This window comes from Nuphar pumila, chromosome 4, assembly GCF_984573655.1.
Source record: "Nuphar pumila chromosome 4, dmNupPumi1.hap1.1, whole genome shotgun sequence".
In the NCBI taxonomy this organism is placed as follows: Eukaryota; Viridiplantae; Streptophyta; class Magnoliopsida; order Nymphaeales; family Nymphaeaceae; genus Nuphar; species Nuphar pumila.
The window spans coordinates 25,003,122-25,023,211 of record NC_143252.1 but is presented as its reverse complement, the minus strand read 5'-3'; the positions used below and the strand labels follow the sequence as shown (position 1 = coordinate 25,023,211).

The 20,090-nt window shown below is 37.8% G+C and overlaps 1 protein-coding gene across 1 annotated transcript; it reads left to right on the top strand.

Moving 5' to 3' along the window:
- The first annotated feature begins 1,851 nt into the window (after nucleotides 1-1,851).
- Nucleotides 1,852-7,998, top strand: ALS3 (aluminum sensitive 3). The gene is made up of 3 exons (XM_090002740.1): nucleotides 1,852-2,201; nucleotides 6,781-7,026; nucleotides 7,434-7,998. The coding sequence occupies exons 1-3, from the start codon at nucleotides 1,968-1,970 to the stop codon at nucleotides 7,746-7,748; spliced, it is 795 nt and encodes a 264-aa protein (XP_089858866.1). The 5' UTR covers nucleotides 1,852-1,967; the 3' UTR covers nucleotides 7,749-7,998.
- Nucleotides 7,999-20,090: the final 12,092 nt, after the last annotated feature.

The window sequence follows — 20,090 nt, the reverse complement described above, 5'->3', positions numbered from 1 at the left end:
CACAATTTTGTTTATGCGAATATCATCAGGTTCTCAAAATGTTCATGCAAATCTCCTATTTATTGGGAAGTTGCGATATTTGTACCACGTACCTATAACCTCATTAGGTTCGCTTGTACAAAGAGCAAAATTGTTCAACAAAAGCTGAGCATCTGAAATTTTGGACATAGAGAGGATTTTGGTAAATTGTGAGGCATTTTGAAGAACATGCCATTTTTTTTAATATGCAAGTTGGGGTTTGACAGACCCCTACCAGTTATACAACTAGGTTTTGAACATGCAACGTCCCAACACAAGGTGACGTGCACTAGGGATGTAAAAGCTCGTCATCTCTCAACACTTTTACAAGCAAACATGCAAAACGGAACTAAAGACAGCTTTTACATGTTTATTTTGATAGATGACGAGCTTCTACATATAAAAAATGCAAACTAATGGGATTTCATTAGAGTCTGAACGTTGCCTGACACAAAGCACTGATTTGGATCCTTTCCGAATCTGAAAATTATTCGATGAAGTAGATCTCATCCTATCCAAATGCACATTCAGATTCTTTTAGCAATCCATGTTTGAAAATAATGTGTTGGACTTTGATCAGATATTTGTCTATAACTGACCCGTTTTCACCCCTACGTCTAAGATCAATAGCTGGTGATGTCAATAGATCGGGTTTGGTTGGATACCTAACAAATCTGATTAATTGGATCTGAAAATCAAAACAGCATCTAAATAATAATTAGATTCAGATTCGACATGCAACTTTGCATCTGGATCCAAATACAAGTACAAACTGAATCAGAATCGGATGGATAATTCAAACTTATTACATATAAAACATAAATGATTAGCTAAGACCAGATTTAATATTATCTTTTTTCTATCCAAGTCAGAATCTGAATCTCATTAGGCCGGATTCAGTACTATCTGAACCTAAGTCCAACACTCTTAGATCAGATAAGGCTGAGAAATAAGCCAAGCTGCTTGAGGCTCAGCTCATGTTCAACTCATAAAAAGCTCGCATAAACTTGTAAAATAGGGCTTAGCAAGCTGAATATGTACAATAGGTGGTCTGATCGGCTCGAGCCATATAAGCCCGTTAGGAAGTAAAAAAATATATGTTAAACACATTACATTTACTTTTTTTGTAATCCTATTTATTTTTGCTCTAAAACAATGCATTTTTTGGCCTTTGTTTTTAGCTTGTGTTACAATACATACCCCGCCTTCTCATTCTGCCTGATGAGTTGTGGGAGCCCAAAAGGGTGATGGGAATTCAGTACTCTCTCCTTAAGTCTAAGGAACTCTCAAGAAGTAATGAAGACAAGGATCTCTCAAGGATGCTCAACCATGAAGAATGAGAGCAATAAGGAAAGAGTCCACAATAGAAACAACCTCCAGTGAAGGTCATAGCGAAAAGAAAGAAAGTTGTTATATGAAGAAGGTTCACACGTTTTGTAAAGAAATCCCACCTAAAGCACACACGTCTTGTAAAGATATACTACCTAATGTAAACAATGTGTATAATGAGCAGATTAATGAACAAGAGAAATGCTGAGACCATGGATGTAGTGGGTCATCTCCTGACTGAACCTCGTGTGACTCGACTCTATACCTGTTTGATTTCTTGTAGCCCGGCCACCGGATTCCGGCGACGTCTCTCTCAACGCTGGCGGTCTACCGGATTCCGCCACGTCACACGCACGCTCTCTCTCTCTCTCTCTCTCTCTCTTTTTCAAATTTCAACCTTACTGGCCCTTCATTCCTTCAATCACCATCTTCCCCCACTTTTTTTTTTTATTGCATGCGAGGAAAATGCCTCCCCCACAATAATGCCCACCTCCTCCTTTCCCTACCGGGGGAGGTCGCTTCCCCACCCGCCGTCCCCATAAATCCCAGGCCGAAGCCAGGGGTAGCCAACCCATCACAAAGGGTGTTTCCGTCCGACCCAGGAAAGGGGAGCAGGGCAGATGGAGACCTCCGTGTGGATGGATTTCCTGAAGGGCATGGTGAAGCCCGTGGCAGCCACCGCCGTCGTCCTCATGGCCGTGGTCCTCTCCTTCGTGCAGAAGCTCGACTTGGAAAAGGAGATGATATACTCTATCGCTCGAGCATTCCTTCAACTCTCCGTCATCGGCTTCGTCTTGCAGTTCATCTTCTCCCACAAGAACAGCGGTTGGATCGTCCTCGCTTACCTTTTCATGGTACCTCTTTCTTCTTCTTCCTCCTTTTAATCTTATACCCCCTTTTCTTTTTCTTGTATTTTGTTGTTTGGTGGGGTTGAATTCGATCTTTCGTCGTTTTGGGGGTTCTGTCCTACCGTGGCCGCCTTCTTGGTTTGGTACTTCTTGTTTCTGAAGCAATGATTTTGTATAAATTTGGTTCCTGTGTATCTTGCGTAATAATTTTATTTGTTGATTTGGTGGTGCTTTTTTTCTTTTTTCTGTTTCCCCTTATCATTCGCGTAAAAGCTGGAATGACTTCGGATTATTGAGTGTAATGAATAATTTTGGTCATCCCATTCAGTTCAAAATGAGAATACTATTGATTTGTTCACTCCAGATTGGTTTTGTACCTGGGGCGTTGGTTATTGATGGATTATGCAATTTGAGGTTTAATTTTTACTTGTTCAAATTGTATTTCATAAGCTAGCTAGAGTATGGTATGAAGGCGCAGCAGATCCTGTGTGGAGAGAGAGAGAGAGAGAGAGAGAGAGAGAGAGAGAGAGAGAGAGAGAGAGAGAGAGAGAGAGAGTATTTGATGTGGTAGACGACTTGCTTTAGGAGGGATTAGTTGGTTTTCCCCATGTCAAATTTGGTTGAAGTGTTGGGCTTAAATAGTTTCACTTACAGATGTTGCCACCTAGCCTAACGAAACTGACTCCCTATATATCCGTGCACTTCTCAAATGGGTCTATCTTAGAACATGGCTTTTCAAAAAAGTTTGTTAGTTTGGATAGTCAATAACTCATGATTATCTTATCACATGCATTTGAAATGAGTGGACCCCTTATTTCAAATGCATGGGCCACACTTGAGAGGCGCCATGGCCACAGGCCCACCAATGTGGGTCACCATCTCCCACTTGGCCATGAGAGCCGAACAATAATGTAGTGTTTTACCCAGAGTTACCGGAAGCTTCTTAGGTAGGTGGGAAGCTCGCTTCCCGGAAACTCGCTTCGGAAGCGCGATACTCCTCGCTTCCGAAACTTCATGGGAAGCTCGATTACCCCACGCTTCTTCTATGCTTCTCATACACATGGTCTATGCATACTATATACTTTTCTCACGTTTCTTTTTATCTTGTTCATGTATTTTCTCTCACGCATTTACTCACTTTTCATGTACTTTCTTTAAATTGGTAATCATCATTGTTAGATTTTAACAAAAATTTAACTCTTTTATAGAAAAATCATGAAATATAAGAATGATCAATTTTATTTTAGTTTTTATTTGTTTCTTGTTTGATTACATATTGCTTCATTTTTTATTCATATTTCGCCTTTAAATTGAAGCTTCGCTTCCCGCTTTGTATAAATTTTAAAATGCCTCGCTTCTCGCTTCCACTTCTTTGTTTGGCAACCTTGGTTTTACCTCTCGCTATTTTGGGGTTTTCACTTGCATTCAAATCTAGTAATGAAGTGATGCACTTTAATTAGTCTTATCCATCATAATTAGATTATTTGGACATATCTTAAACCTATAAATATGCCTTTTACGAACGGGTTGACAATCATATTAGTGGTCGGCAAATAACCGAATGCAATCTCATTCTTTTTAATCATATCATGAATGTAATGATACTTTACCATTATATGCTTGCTTTTGGAGCTATCAACTCCACTTGTCATTAGGCTAATAGTAGATTGATTATCAAAGTATATCTGTACTGGCATGTTGGCTATCTTCAGCTTCAAGTATTTAATCAAGCGGCTTATCCAAACGGTAAATGTTAGTCATATTGCATGCTACATATTCTGCTTCTTGTGTATGTTGAGACACACAATCATGTTTCTTGCAAGACCAATCATGTCATAGGTTTAAAGTTTGAACAACCCATGCTCTTTAGCAAATATACCCTCAAAGCATAGCAACCAATCATGTCATAGGTTTAAAGTTTGAACAACCCATGCTCTTTAGCAAATATACCCTCAAAGCATATGCAAGCATGCTCGCCTACAATAACCTTACTTAGATTGAACCTAACCTCAAAACCTTTCTTAACTAGGGCAAGAACAAATGGCAGATTTCAACTCATAGACAATACAAACAATTCATCAGTCAAATAAAACATTGCTACCTAAGACGTTGACCCTATATAAACCAACACCAAAAACATCAGGTGTTGTTGCCCATGTATGGTACTCTTCTGATTTAATTTCTTCCAGCTCCACCATCCTTTCCTTGCTTTCTACAATATGTCTTGTTGCTCCCAAATCCACCCACTATTTAAATAACTTTTGATTAATGAACAACCATTATGATACCATGCATACTACATCTTGCTCCTCACTAAGCCTGCCATTTTTTTTGTTGTCATTGTACTTTTTCTTATTGTTGCGGGTGCACAACAGTTTCTATTGAGGTGCCCAAGTTTGCCACAGTTGTAGCACCTGACTTGATCTGCGGGTACCTATGGTTTATGGAATATTGAACCCTTTTTGTTAAATTTACCAAAGTTCTTATTTGCTTTCTTTTTAAATTGTGGGTATTTAAATTTACCAAAATAAGATACATATAGTAAAAAATCATAAATTTGGAATATCAAACCCATTATCCTCAACAATATAAAGGGCCAGTTGCATTGTAACCATCTTTCCTTTCACCATTGGGAAACTCCTCATTAGCTTGTGCAAACCCATTATCCTCAACAATACAAAGGGCCATAGTTTCTTTGTAACCAGCAGTACTTGGAATGTATGATACATATCCAAATATATAATTAGTGTTTAACGTAAAGAAAATGATTGGCCGACCACCTTGTTGTCTCTGAAAACGATCCTGAACAGAAGTTTGCTGCTACATGTAAAGTCATGATATTGTCCCTAACCTCAAAAATATCCTTATCATACGCTAGGTGTAATATAAGATTATAATCTCTATAAAATGATTTCATAACCATTGTGTCCAAACAATAAGTCAACCATCTAACTCAATTTCTAAAGAACCTGCTATTTTTGTTCGAGTGACAGAAAAAATGCAGCTTGATCTTTTTAGCTTGTGTTGTAGGTCAAGCTGGCACTACTCTTGTATGAATCACGAGTCACATATCCCAACTGACTCAAGATCTGTTTCTTAGCATCACAATATCTGTATAAAACAAACAATTGGAAAAATGGTTTTGTGGCTGCCCTAATATACTTGATGAACCAATTACCCTGCTGCCATATTTAAAGGTGAGACCTGCCCCAACCCATTCCCCATCCCACAAAATGAAAACTCAAAGCCTCTTCTGCGTTTTCTTACTGCTTCTGCAAACACTCCGTCTTTGCACACATGGCTAAATGCCAGTTCTTTGATTGTACCAGAAGTGACCGCCTGTCAAACTGTACCTAGTGTGAGACGATTGTAAGACCTGAAAAGTTTGCATCTTCTTGCTCTTATTATTTCTTGCTGTTATCATTGTCATATGCATTCCATCCATAATCTCCTTAATTGAAGGGATGTTTTGAATTGGAACCTTTAATTTTTTATTTGTGCCCTCAAATATATGTTCCTTCCTCTATAATTTGTCTCCAGATTGATATTCTCATCCCTGAGCATAAGATGGGAATTGTTATGTATTTTTTTTTCATTGTTTAGTTTTGAACAGTTTTCTTCACGAAGTTGTGCTTTACATCCCTCCAATTTGTTACATTTTCTCTCTGCTTATTTATGGTGTCCACGTGGGTATATCTATAGTAATTAGGCGGCATGTTTTGTGATACTGCTGGAGCTGGAAGAATTTCTTGAAGAAGGCTGTTATGGTATTAGCATTTCTGGAAGGCATTAGGCTATGTTTGGGAGCCTTGCTATGTCACATGGGTATGGAGGGTACGATATGGTAATTTCAAAAAATGTGGGTACGATGACAAGACTATATATATATATATATATACATATATATATCTTATACAAGGGGAAGAGCCCTTCCCCATTTCTCTCTCTCTAATTGTTGCAGGAAGAAGAAGAAAGATGTACTCTCTCTCTCTTTTACATCCCCCCCCCTTCTCTTCTCCCCCTTGGTACCGGAGGGAAACGAGAGGGGCCACGGGGAGACAAGAGAGAGAGATCAAACACCCCCCAAAAAATGGGTCGGGTCGGGGTTGGACCCGACCCACGGCTTACACACATGCCATGCGGTACCCATACTTATGTCCTGCCGTGGTGACATGGGTACGGCTACCCATATGGAGTGTCCGTGTGACATAGGAGTCTTGCATTGGGATGAAAACATCATTTCTATGTGTTACCAAAATATGGTTTTGCCAAAATGTGGTGTTGAGGATGGAGTTGCCAAAAACATCCTTTTGTCAATGGTGTTGAAATGTGGGGTTGGGGTTGCCAACTCCATTTCCACTGCAGTGTTTTGGCAACACAACTGATCCCAACGGTAGAGCATGAGAGCACTGGGGAAGCCACAACACACCTCCGATTCAAGGCTCCCAAACAGTGACTTAATGGTGCTCTGGTATATAACATAATTGTAGGCCACACATTTCATAGATGTTGCAGTCTTTTCTTTTTCTTTTTGTGGTAGCGTTTTCTTGTTCTAAGCGTTTTTTCTTTTCTTTTCCTTTTTCAGGTATCTGTTGCTGGCTATACTGCAGGTCAACGGGCAAAACATGTCCCTTATGGGAAATATGTAGCTGGGCTGTCTATATTGGCTGGAACCTCCATAACAATGTTCTTGCTTGTCATACTGAATGTCTTCCCGTTCACACCACGATACATCATTCCTGTTGCAGGCATGATGGTTGGTAATGCAATGACAGTAACTGGGGTTACCATGAAAAGGCTTAGAGATGATGTCAAGACTCAAAAGCACCTGGTATGTACAAACTCTACCTCTTTACATGTACTTTAGTCATGAGAAAACCATGATAGATCTGTTGGGAGATATGCAAGATTATCATCACAGTTAATCATGCTGCGTTCTCAGTTGACCTTTGTCTAAGTAAAGATTTTAGACTGCGTGTAAGACCTTTGTCTAAGCACAGATTTTAGACAAAGTCTTGAGTTGCTCGAACCATCCAACTCATCTAAATCTGTTATCAATTGTAAGTAAGAAGCTACCTGTTTGACGTAGTCTGCATCTTTGATCAACCTGCCAGTGATTCAGCTGAATCTTTTTGTATGCTCAATAGGGCCCTGGATGAGAAGTCATTTTCATGGCTTCGAAAGCCATCTCCATATATTTTGGCTCTAAATTTTACATGTTCTAATAATCTTATGCAGGTAGAGACAGCATTGGCTCTTGGTGCAACACCACGTCAGGCAACATTGCAGCAGGTGAAAAGGGCGCTGATTATAGCTCTCTCCCCTGTGCTAGACAATGCTAAGACTGTGGGGCTCATCTCCCTTCCTGGTGCAATGACTGGTCTAATCATGGGAGGAGCTTCACCTTTAGAGGCCATTCAACTGCAGATAGTTGTCATGAACATGCTCGTTGGAGCATCCACAGTAAGTAGTATTGTGTCAACCTATTTATGTTGGCCTACTTTCTTCACCAAAGCTTACCAATTGCAAACCAAGGTCTTCTTATCTGACTAGAACCTGGTGGTTGTATCCTTGATAGCACTGTCGCTCTAGTGTAACTATGTATCATCAAAGGAAATAACTTTGAGGAACTTGGTTATCCGAAGAAACTAATATTGCGTATTTGTTGTGCATTCTATCTCCAATTCATGTTATTCTAGTTATTGATGCTGCTGCTGTATTGCAGTACTTTATATGGGGATAATGTTTGCTACCCTCGTGGGCAAGGAACCCTTAGTGAAAAGATGTAATATTTTTATTTTTTTCATTTTGTTGCACATCTGACCCTTCAGGGATGTACATATTAAATTTAGTAGAAACTGACCATTGGATCATGTTTTTTTATGTATATATCTGATTTTATGAGGGTTGTGAAATTGACGGCATACAATGTACCAAAATTTCAAACTTGAGAAAAATTACATATTTTTACGTTGAAAAACTATTATCCAAGGTTTGATTCCTACTATTTTGACCATGTTGAACACATCCATGAAGTCAGATATGGTCAAAACAACATCCTCCTATGAGGGGGTAGCAAATGCTATCCCTTTTTTGCATTGTTCATCTCAATGCCTCCACGCATGTATCTGAATTCAATGTTATTATTGATCGATTGAGGGGTTTTGTATGACCACTAAAACCCAATTACAAGAAAGAATGAGTGGTTTTGTTGCATTGTTCGTTGATATACCCCCCCTCCCCTCCCCCCCATTCTTTGTTCATCACTTTGTTGGACGCTGTCCTCAATGGTTAATCCCAAGTCCTAACCACATAAGAGCTTTGCTAATGGATTGGATATGTGATTTTGTTGTCTTGTGAATTTTGGTAGTGTTGAACAAATGTTGAATGTGATAAAAAAACTTCAAAATACATGCCAAACATTGCCAAGTAGTGAAATCATGTATGGTTTTATAGGGCCACGAGGGATAACATGTAACACCCCGATCTGGGACTTCAGGAGTCTGAGTTTAGTTGCTATTACTTCTTAAAGGAAAAGTATACAAAGTTCACATATGACTATTTTTATTTTATTTTTTTTCATAATGTTCATCATTTATAATATAAAAAAATAACAAATACATAAATGTTCAATGACAAGAAAAATAAAAACTATCGAGTGTTCTATCGAAAAAGGAGTTTATCACGTCTTGCCTGTGCTAGTGTGCTTCGAATTTACAATTGTAATTATACAGAGAGGTGAGTTTACAACCCAGTAAGAAATAGTTATAAGCAAATAAATATTTTAACTTAGAATTGTAGTGGGTTCTAAGTCGCAAAACCCATCGCACGTAGCGATGAATGTGGCGACAGATTTTTTTTGTCGCTAGTTAGCGACGACGTTTGCGACAAAAATATTTCATCGTTAAATGTCGATGTAAAACCCCATCTAGGGTATAAAATCGATCTTTTTCTCTCTCACCCGCGCCGCTCTCCGTCGACCGCCCCCTCCCTCCTGCTCTCCGGCGACCACCCCCCTCCTGCTCTTCGTCGACCGCCTCCTCCCGTCGGCCCCCGGTCGACCTCCTGTTGCCCCCCTGTCCGCCGGCCATCGCCCCCTGCCCGTCAGCCATCGCCCCCTTGCCCACCGCTATCGACCCTCGGCCCGCCCCCTCCTTCTCTCCTCCAGTCGGCCTCCTGTTGCCCCACGGTCAGCCGGTCGTCGCCCCCCTTCCTGCCGCCTGTCACCCCCGAACCCGTTGTCCCCCTTCCTGCCTCTTCTCGCCCCCCCAGCCCGCCTTTCTTTGGCACCCCTTCCTGTCGCCTGTCGACCCCCGGTCCGCCTCCCCCCTTCCCGCCTCCTCTCGCCCCCCATTCCCCCCTCCTCTTGCCCCTCAGCCCACTGCCCGTCGCCCGTCGCCCCCTTCCCGTCGACTGTCGACCCCTGACCCACCGTCCCCCTTCCCGCCTCCTCTCGCCCCCCTTTCCGCCTCCTCTTGCCCCCCAGCCCGCCTTCTTTTGGCCCCCCTTCTCGCCGCTTGTCGACCCCCGGCCCGCCACCCCCCTTCCCGCCGCCCCCCTTCCTGCCTCCAGCCCCCCCGACCCGCCTCCTGTCGCCCCCCCTCTTCGACAACCTTGCCAAGCCCCTTTTGCCGTGCACTCGACTTAGGCTGACACCCCCGTTTGAACATCCTCTTTCTCCTTCTTTTTCGCTCATGTTCCGGACATCTTTTTATCCCGTCTTCGGCGACCTCACAAGTAACCCTCCAGCCCGCCTCCCTGTATTGTACTGCATATTTGTGCTTCGCAGGTACTTTGTTGAGCCAAGGACACGCGATGCTTAGTGCTAAGCATCGCATGTGGCTAAAAATGTAATACAAAATCTGGTAAATACCTGTGGTGAGTAAGTGTTGCAAGCACATCGCATGTTATTTAATTTATTGGATGCAATACTTTTTTGTTCACACACTCACATAGTTGTGAATATCTAGGACTGTTTTGATGGAGTTTGGAGATCATGCTGAGCATGACTTTAATGTATGAGTAGAAGTGTTCTTATTTTTGGAGTACGGATTTCATGCTCAGCATGGTAGTAATTAGTGAGATATTGAAGCATGTTTGTTGCAGGTACATGTTTGATATATGTTTTGACATGAATGATTTGAATGTATTGTAATGTTTGATGTTTCTGTATCCATGCTTGCACGAAGTTATTTTTCATTTGATTATGCTTTCCATGTGAAATTGTATCATGAATTTTTTGTTCAAATGAATATATTTGTGTCATCATAGCATTATTAAGATTTTCTTTTAACTGGTGATGAAAATATCTGTAATATTTTAGGACAAAATGATTGCAAACCGTAAATGGATGTATCGTAGGATAGTTGATAATGAGGTGTCACATGAATATATGGATGATGTTGACAATTTTATTGAATCCACAACGTCAAGTGTCAGTACAGTGGATCATACCGGTCGGATCAGATGCCCCTGTACGATGTGTAAGAACAATCGATTTGTAGAACCTCATGGCATTAGACATCACCTATACATGAAGGGTTTTGTTAGTGATTATCAAAATTGGATGCTTCATGGTGAAGAATTTTGGAATAATTATGATGTAAGGGTGGATGTGGTGCACGATAATCCATATGTAGACCTGATATTTGATGTCGCAGGACCGAAAATGGGTTCTGCTTTGGGACATAGTGATGCATCAATTGGGGTAGATGAAGAAGCAACAAACGATGTTGCTAGTACATTCTATGACTTACTTAGAGATGCTGATGAACCATTGTGGAATGGTTGCGAGAGTCACACTATCCTGTTCGCAGTTCTTCAACTACTGAATTTGAAGTGCAAGTTTAATTTGAGTCAATCATGTTTTGACCGTCTGTGCTCTATTGTGAAAAGTATGTTGCCCAAAGATGAGAAATTACCACAAAATCTCTACCGTGCAAAGGTTATGGTTAATGCTCTAGGTATGGGGTATCAAAAGATAGATGCTTGTCCCAATCACTGCATGTTGTATTTTAAAGATCAAGAAAAAAACAGATCAGGTCCATCATATGGACATCCTCGGTTCAAGCCAAAGACAAAGGAAAATGGTAGCACAAGGTCAAAAGAAGTGTCGTATAAGTCACTCTGCTACTTTTCTCTTACCTCTAGATTGTAACGTCTTTATATGTCTTCTAGGATAGTTAAACAAATGATATGGCATGCAAATAAAGTTCGACATGATGAAGACAAAATCATACATCCTGTTGACGCAGAAGCTTGGAGACACTTTGATCGTACTCATCAGAACTTCACTTTGGAAGTGAAAAATGTTAGGTTTGGTTTATGTATAGATGAATTTAATCCATTTGGGGGTAGATCAACCCCATACTCATGTTGGTTGATATTTGTCACCCCATACAACCTTCCTCCAAGCTTATGTATGAAGCATCAAAATCTTTTCTTGTCTCTATTGATCCCTGGTCCAACATCTCTCGGCCAAAATCTTGATGTGTATTTGAGGCCATTGATTGATGAACTGAAAATACTGTGGGATGACAGTGTTCTGACGTACGATGCCCACAAAAAACAAAACTTCAATATGAAAGCTGTTGTTTTATGGACAATCAGTGACTTCCCTGCATATGGTATGTTATCTGGTTGGAGCACACATGGGAGGTTAGCATGTCCGTACTGCATGGAGGATACAAAATCATTTAGATTAATGCATGGAAGGAAGCCGTGCTGGTTTGATTGTCACCGTCGATTTCTACCCAGCGATCATCGGTTCTGACGATAAAAGAATGTGTTTCGAGCAGACACAACTGAAATGGAAGGTTCACCAACAAGGTTGTCTGACATAGAGATTTTAAGAAGGTTGCAATACTTTTAATGTGGATTGACAGATGCCTGTATGACAACGCCCTTTATTGGATTTGGGAAGGATCACAATTGAACAAAAAAATCTATATTTTGGGAACTACCATATTGGCCAACCTTATTAATACGACATAATTTGAATGTCATGCATGTGGAGAAAAATGTGTTCGATAATGTATTTAATACAATAATGAACGTGAAAGGAAAAATGAAGAATAATCCGAAAGCACGTATGGATTTAAAATTGGTATGTAAAAGATCAGAATTGAAATTCAAAGAGTACAATGACAAAGTACTGAAACCAAAGGCAAGGTATATGCTTGGTACAAATCAAGTAAAGTTGGTATGTCAATGGTTGAAATTGTTGAGATTTCCAGACGGCTACGTTTCTAACATTGCTCGGGCTGCGAAGATAGACGAGAGACAATTATATGGGTTGAAGAGCCATGATTGTCATGTCATTATGCAACGGTTGATACCTCTAGCATTCCATGATATATTAGACAAACCTATATGGGGGGTATTGTCCGAGTTGAGTAGATCTTTTAAAACATTATACACAATTGAAGTTGTAATATTTGAGGTAAAGAATCTAGAGGAATCTGTCATAACTATTATTTGTCAGCTAGAGAAGATATTTCCACCAGCATTTTTTGATGTTATGGAACATGCGGTCATACATTTTCCATATGAACTTAGGGTTGGTGAACCTGTGCAATATCGGTGGATGTACCCATTTGAAAGGTATATGTTTATTAAAATTTTTCTTTTCAATACTATTGAAAAATTGTTTGTAATCCGAGATGTATATTGTTGACAGATGCATGTTTGACCTAAAAAAAAGGGTTCAGAATAAAGCAAGAGTAGATGGCTCTATTCGTGAGGCGTATACTTTAGAAGAGATTTTAAATTTCTTATCTATGTACTTTGAACCTCACATTCCAACACGTTACACATGTCCATCTCGTAATGATGATGGTGAATAATTAACTGAAACTGATAAATTATCTATATTTCAACCACTTGGACATGCATTTGGCAGTTGTCGGTCAAGACTCTTGGAAGATCGAGAGCAAGACACAACACAAATATATATCATTTTCAATTGCTCAACAATCGACCCATACATTGAGTAAGTATAGTTAATACGTAACATTAAGTTCTATACGTGTGTACATGGTTCGGTAAAATAAGTTTATGTTAAGTGTAGACGATTTAATCTGGAGTTGCGAAGAAAACTTCTACAACTCTCTGATGCAGAAGTATAGAAAGAACGTGAAAATAAATTTGTGGCATGGTTGAAAGAGTTGGTAAGGACGATTATATACATTTTTTCTCTTTATACAACAATAAGATACTTGTCGTGATCATAGTCCTTGTTTGTGCTTGTAGGTCCACGATGATGATGTTAAAGATCAAGGAATATGTGATTTACAAAATGTTCCATCTAAAGTTGTATAGTGTTATAACGGGTACATCGTAAATGATTATCGTTTTCATACAAAAGACTACGATGTCAACAAGTCAATGATAAATAGTGGCGTGTGCGTCAAGGGTAGCAGCTATGGTGAAAATGAACATGACTACTACGGTGTTATAAAAGAAATAATGGAGTTGACTTACTTAGGCACAAATAATAGCTTAACTTTATTCAAGTGTCAATGGTTTGATCCCACAACAACTAGAGTCGACAAAGTCTCAGGCATTGTTTAGGTGAATGGTAAGTCAAGGTTTAGAACATATGAATCATTCATATTAGCCTCGCAAGCTCGACAAGTATACTATACATCATATCCGAGTACAAGGAAGTCAGATAAAAATGAATGGTGGACAGTTTGTAAGGTGAAGTCTAAACTATACCCCGAGTATGATCAGTTATAGGAAGACAAGATTGATGAAGATGATGAATACTATCAATCAGATGATATATATGACTTCTCTTATGGTCACGATGTCGCACATGGTATGCATGTCATATCTCCATTGGCTGATGGCACATGCATGGAAGAATGTGATTTAAATGATATACGAAGTGGATGGATGCTAAATGAAGAAGAAGACGATAATGACGAAGAGGAGGAGGAGGAGGAAGAAGACTATGAAAGTCAGACAAGTGATGATGAGTCATTCATGAGCTAGTGAAATACAACTTGTAATAGAATTTAATCTGAATGATCTAAATGATTAGAATGTATTGAAATGTATTGTATTGATTTGAATATATTAAAATGTGTTGCAATGTTTGAATGTCTTGCATGAAGTTTTTTTCAATTTGATATTAATGATCTGAATGATTAGAATAATTTGAATATATTGAAATATATTACAATATTTGAATGTCTTGCATGAAGGTTTTTTCAATTTGATCTGAATAAGTAGAAGGATTTGAATGTATTGAAATGTATTGTATTGATTTGAATATATTGGAATATGTTGCAATGTTTGAATGTCTTGCATAAAGTTTTTTTCAATTTGATATGAATGATCGGAATGATTAGAATGATTTGAATATATTGAAATGTATTGCAATGTTTGAATGTCTTGCATGAAGGTTTTTTTCAATTAGATCTGAATGATTAGAATGATATGAATGTATTGAAATGTATTGTATTGATTTCAATATATTGAAATGTGTTGTAATGTTTGAATGTCTTGCATGAAGTTTTTTCAATTTGATATGAATGATCTGAATGATTAGAATGATTTGAATGTATTGAAATGCATTTTATTGATTTGAATATATTGAAATGTATTGCAATGTTTGAATGTCTTGCATGAAGTTTTTTCAATTTGATATGAATGATTTGAATGTATTGAAATGTATTGTATTGATTTGAATATATTGAAATGTGTTGCAATGTTTGAATGTCTTGCATGAAGGTTTTTTCAATTTGATCGGAATGATTAGAATGATTTGAATATATTGAAATGTAATGCAATGTTTGAATGTATTGCCAGTACATTTTAATTTGTTAGAATATGGTTCATGGAGGACACAGTCGTCAAGCACCCAGTGGTAGCCAGTCTGAGCCTTCATCTTCACGGGCTCCTTCAATAGGTATATCATTTAAATAATTGTATATTTGATTAGTTGAAATTTACATTATATGAATTTCTAACTCATTGTTCTGTAGGTACTGTTTCGCCTTCACATGACCCACATACGCCGGATGCAAGGTCTTCTCCGTGTGACCCACGATAAGTTATTCAAATAGTGTATATCGATGGTCAACCGTAAGTATTTCATTGTCACTTGTTCAATATTTAACTTATAAAAAATGTATGTTGACGATCGATTGTTAAAGTGTATCTTTTCATGTGCAGTAAGAGGTTTGAGCAGCAAGAAGTAATACGAGAAATTATAAAGTCATTACTGCATCATCTTTCAGGACCGGTAGTGCAATGAAAAGAGTACCCGAGAGAGGTATTGGACAACTTAATTTCTTCATTCATGGTATGCAATCATTTATCATAACAAGCAATGTTTTATTAAAATGTGTGATAACGTTCTGAAAGTATTTGTAGGCCTCCCATCGCTTCATGAGTGCAAATGAGGAGAAGGACGCGAGGGTAATGTGGCAAAAGGTGGTTGCTAATCGATTTGCTGACATGCTGCACAATATGAAGACTGCAGCAAAAAAAATAGTTGGTGGGATAAATGATCCACTGCAGTGGAAGGGCCATGGGCCAGCTACTGTCAGGAGAGATTATTGGGAGGGCATGTGCGACAAGTAGGCGAGCAATGATTTTCGAAACCATTCAGTAAAGGCTGCACTAAACCGAGCAGCGATGCCCGATGCGCATCTACACACAGGTGGATCTAGGACTTTTGGGAGCCACAAGAAGAAAATGGTAAGTCATATATATATATATAAATATATATATAGTCAAATTTGTGAGTATTTCTGCATACTTATTAATCAATTTTTTATATAATGTCATATTGCAGGAAGCAGAAAAAAGAAGCATGTGCCTTACAAAGATGTGTTTGTTGAAACACATAAACGTAAGAGAACGAGAGATTTTGTATTAGAGAAGGCGAGAACGACAATGATATGTATTTATTGTATTAATAAACATTGTAATATATGAGTTATTTTGAATTATGTTATCATAAACATTATAATTCTTAATTATTAATTCATATTCTAATTATTACTTTCTAGGAGTCATATAAGCAGTAAATGATACAACGATATGGTGATGACTCCACTCAGCATCCGTCTTTTGATCCTGCAGCATGGGTGACTGCTACAGGTGAACCCAAAAAGGGTCGTGTGTTCGGGTTTGGGAGTAACATGAACACCACACTAGTTGTTGCCTCCTGCAGCCAGGGCTCACAGAGTTCTCCCGCCAGCATCAACTCCCAATGTCCTATTGACCCTGTTGTGTCTTGGGATTGTGTTTATTAGCGTCTTGAGGACAAAATGCAACACTTTTTAAATAAAGTCATTCCCAACCTTGACTGTAATGAGTTGTGCAACTTTTTTCAGGATAGTAGAACTTCATCTGCATTCAACATGAGCTCAGGTACCTGTCAGGTATGCATGATTGAATTGCTATAAATTTTTTCTTATAAATTTGTTAATGTCCTTCAGTTTATTACTAGTCTGTTTGTCATTCAGCCATTTACTTTATTGTATTAGATTAGATGGATTGCATATAATTTATTTCATTATGTTTTGTTTATAAATACTAACATTTTGGTTCTCTTTTGTAGGATAATAGAGATGATCAACATAAAAGAACTAATGGAGGCATGGAGGAAGGGGCAAATCGAGAAAATGAAGCGGATGATGCCCAAAATCTTGGCGAGGATTAATTTTTTTTGTTTAATTTGTTTGACAAACTTGTAACTAATTATAACTTCGCAAGGACTGTACTTGGTAGTTAAAGTTTGCTTAACTTAGCATTTTTGTTTAATTTATATGCATTTTTTATTTGTACTATTTTTTTATAAGCAGGATATATGAATTGTATGAGAATTTTTTCTCGATTTTTAAAATATTTCAATTTTTTTTAAATTTTTTATTATAAATTAGCGACGGAGTAGCGACGAATAATATCCATCGCTACTCCGTCGCCAATTTGAGGTAGTCGTCGATTTACGGCAAAATTTAAGCCGTCGTTAATGTCTATTGCTAATTAGCGACGAACATTAGCAATGGATATTCATCTGTCGATGAATGGTAGTGACGAAAATAGCGACAGATTAAATTCCGTCGCTTAACCAAATCGGTCATCGTTTAATGATGAATTTGCGACATATATGATCCGTCGCTAAGCCGTCACAACATAGCGACAGATAAATTCCGTCGCAATTTAGCGGCTAGAGTTATGCGATGGATGATATCTGTTGCCAGTCCATCGCAAAATCTGTCATAAATATGTATAACGACACATTAGCGACGGATAGCATCCGTCGCCATTACACATTTTTCTTGTAGTTATTTTATGCATATAATGTTCACACTCAAAAGCTATTATGCTAATCATGTCAGGTCACAACATTACAATAACATGCAACAAAAAAAGATTTATTCATATCTAAAATTACTTATAATATCTCTTACTTCGAATATGAATACTGTGCACTAGCCACAATCGAGTCTCAAGATGCTCTAATAGTAGGATCTGGTCATTACACAAGTATATTCACATTAATACACGTAACATCTTATATTTTAATAAAATTATTAAAATACCTTTCCCAAATTGACTCATGAGACTTTGATTTTTGTACTCCTGATTTGACCAAAACTAGAGAACACAAAGATTTCTCTTTATGATACAAGTTTAACGCACCAAACCTCACTCAATTTTGAGTTTAGAGTGCAAAGTTATGCTCATATTACGAAAACCGATCTTGGGTACACACAAGGGTACTTTAATAATTTTGATAATTATTTTCAATATTCAAAATTAAATCACAACTCGATCCAGATCTATTTCTGATCTGAATCCAAAATTTTCTGACTAGATCCAGACCCTTACTGATTTGGATCTAGAATTGTCAGACTAGATGCAAACCCAGTTCTGATATAAATTCAGAACTGATCCATTCAGTTGGATCCAGATCCAATTCTGATATGGATCCAGTACTGATCTGAACCAGATCTAGTTCTATGCTAGATTCTGAACAGTTAATCCGGATCTAGACCTAGATCTCTCTAGATGTACACCCTAAAATTTTAAGTTCGAAAATCATGATTTTTTTTGTTCTTTTAAATTCCTTTAAGAAATTGCCGCAGAAAATCAAACGGGAATAAAACTTGCCGCGTTACTTTTCGTTTACATTTACATTCACACATGCATTTGAACTTAGAAATTGGGCATTCATAAATGAAATAAATGTTCACACATGTCCATCATTAATAATAAAATCTAATAATATATCAGAGTTTTGAGCAACTAATATGCTCTTATTCCAGAACTTCAGAGGCTTGGAAAAGGTATGACTCGGTCCCCGTCGCCATCTCCCGCCATTGCATATGAGTTCACTCACTTCTTGAAAAACATTAACAATTCATAGGGTCAGAGAAACATGTCTCAGTAGGACAAAGCTATACTAAACATATAATCTAGCATTCATAAGCAGAAATCTCTTCAAACTTTCATGCATTTAACAATTCAAATACGACAAAGTTCAACAAGTATTATAAATATCTCAAGTAAGCACACAATTACAAAAGTTAACATTTATCCACCATTTATTCAACTTAAACAAGAACAAATGCATGCACAATTAAAAATGTATGAACTTACCAATGCAAAAGCCCTTTATATGCATGAGTCGATTCTTATCTTTAATTATTTTTTCTTTCTTTTATGATGCATGCCATGCTTATTTAATACACATACATTTAAGTTCTACTTCTTAGCCCTGTAGGTACAAACACAAACATATACCTGGATTAGGACCATAGCGTACAAATATTTTCATATAAGGGTGACTTTGGCCTAACCGGGCACCTTTCACTAATTTGAGTGCGGAACGACAAGAGCGAGAGAGACTCCCAACACCACCAACCCGATGCATTAGACTTTCACTTATGAGTTTTTTACCCTCTATGCTACAGTTTATTGCAGATGTTTTTCCTATCTTTGATGGTAGGGAAGAGCAACCTTTCGTGCTCAAAACATATTTCTATGAAGCCATGAGTATCACTTGCCCCTTCTTTGTAAGCTATTGTTTTAGTATTATGGTTTCACTTATTTACATTAATGTTTTACATGCAATACCATAATAAGATTCATAAAAGATGATTTGGCTACTTTGGGCCAATGAATGCAAATTTAGAATATTGTATACAATAACTTACTCATACTTCTTACTTGGCAAACATGTGCACATGTATATAATCAATATGATAAACTTTCATAACTTTTCATGTATCCATATATTCACATTATCATCATGTCATATGCCTACATGCATACATAAAGGCTGCAATCACATGCAATTCATGGTCATGCTTAAACAAACAACATGTGTAATAATTTATTTACACTGATCATGCCTTATTATATTCAATGTTTATTAAGATGCATGTCATATAAATGATTATAAATCAAGAATAACATAAATATATTCAGTTTGACTGCATATTAGCTCAAATTTCAAGATAAACATCCATAATCATGTTGCATAATGAAAAATATAATTAAGCATCTATACATATATTGTGCAAACTCGGATATCTGTTAAGCCATTTTTGGAAAACCCACATAAATTTACAAAAACTGAATTGCGACATCCCAATTTTATTGTGAATGCCCCTATGTCTCAGAAAAACAATCCAAAAAATAAAACAAAAAAATTTGTTATAATAAAATCAAAAAAATTATCTGACTAAACCCTGTTTATGAAAAATATAAGACAGACCCTGTCATCTGCAAAAAAAATTTCCAGTTTGGGGAATTTATCCAGATCGACAGATAAATCTTTTTACAAAACCCTTTTTACAAGATCATCTTATATATGTTATCAGTCATCCAGATTTTCTTGATTTATTTTGATCAGTCTTGGTTGGGTCT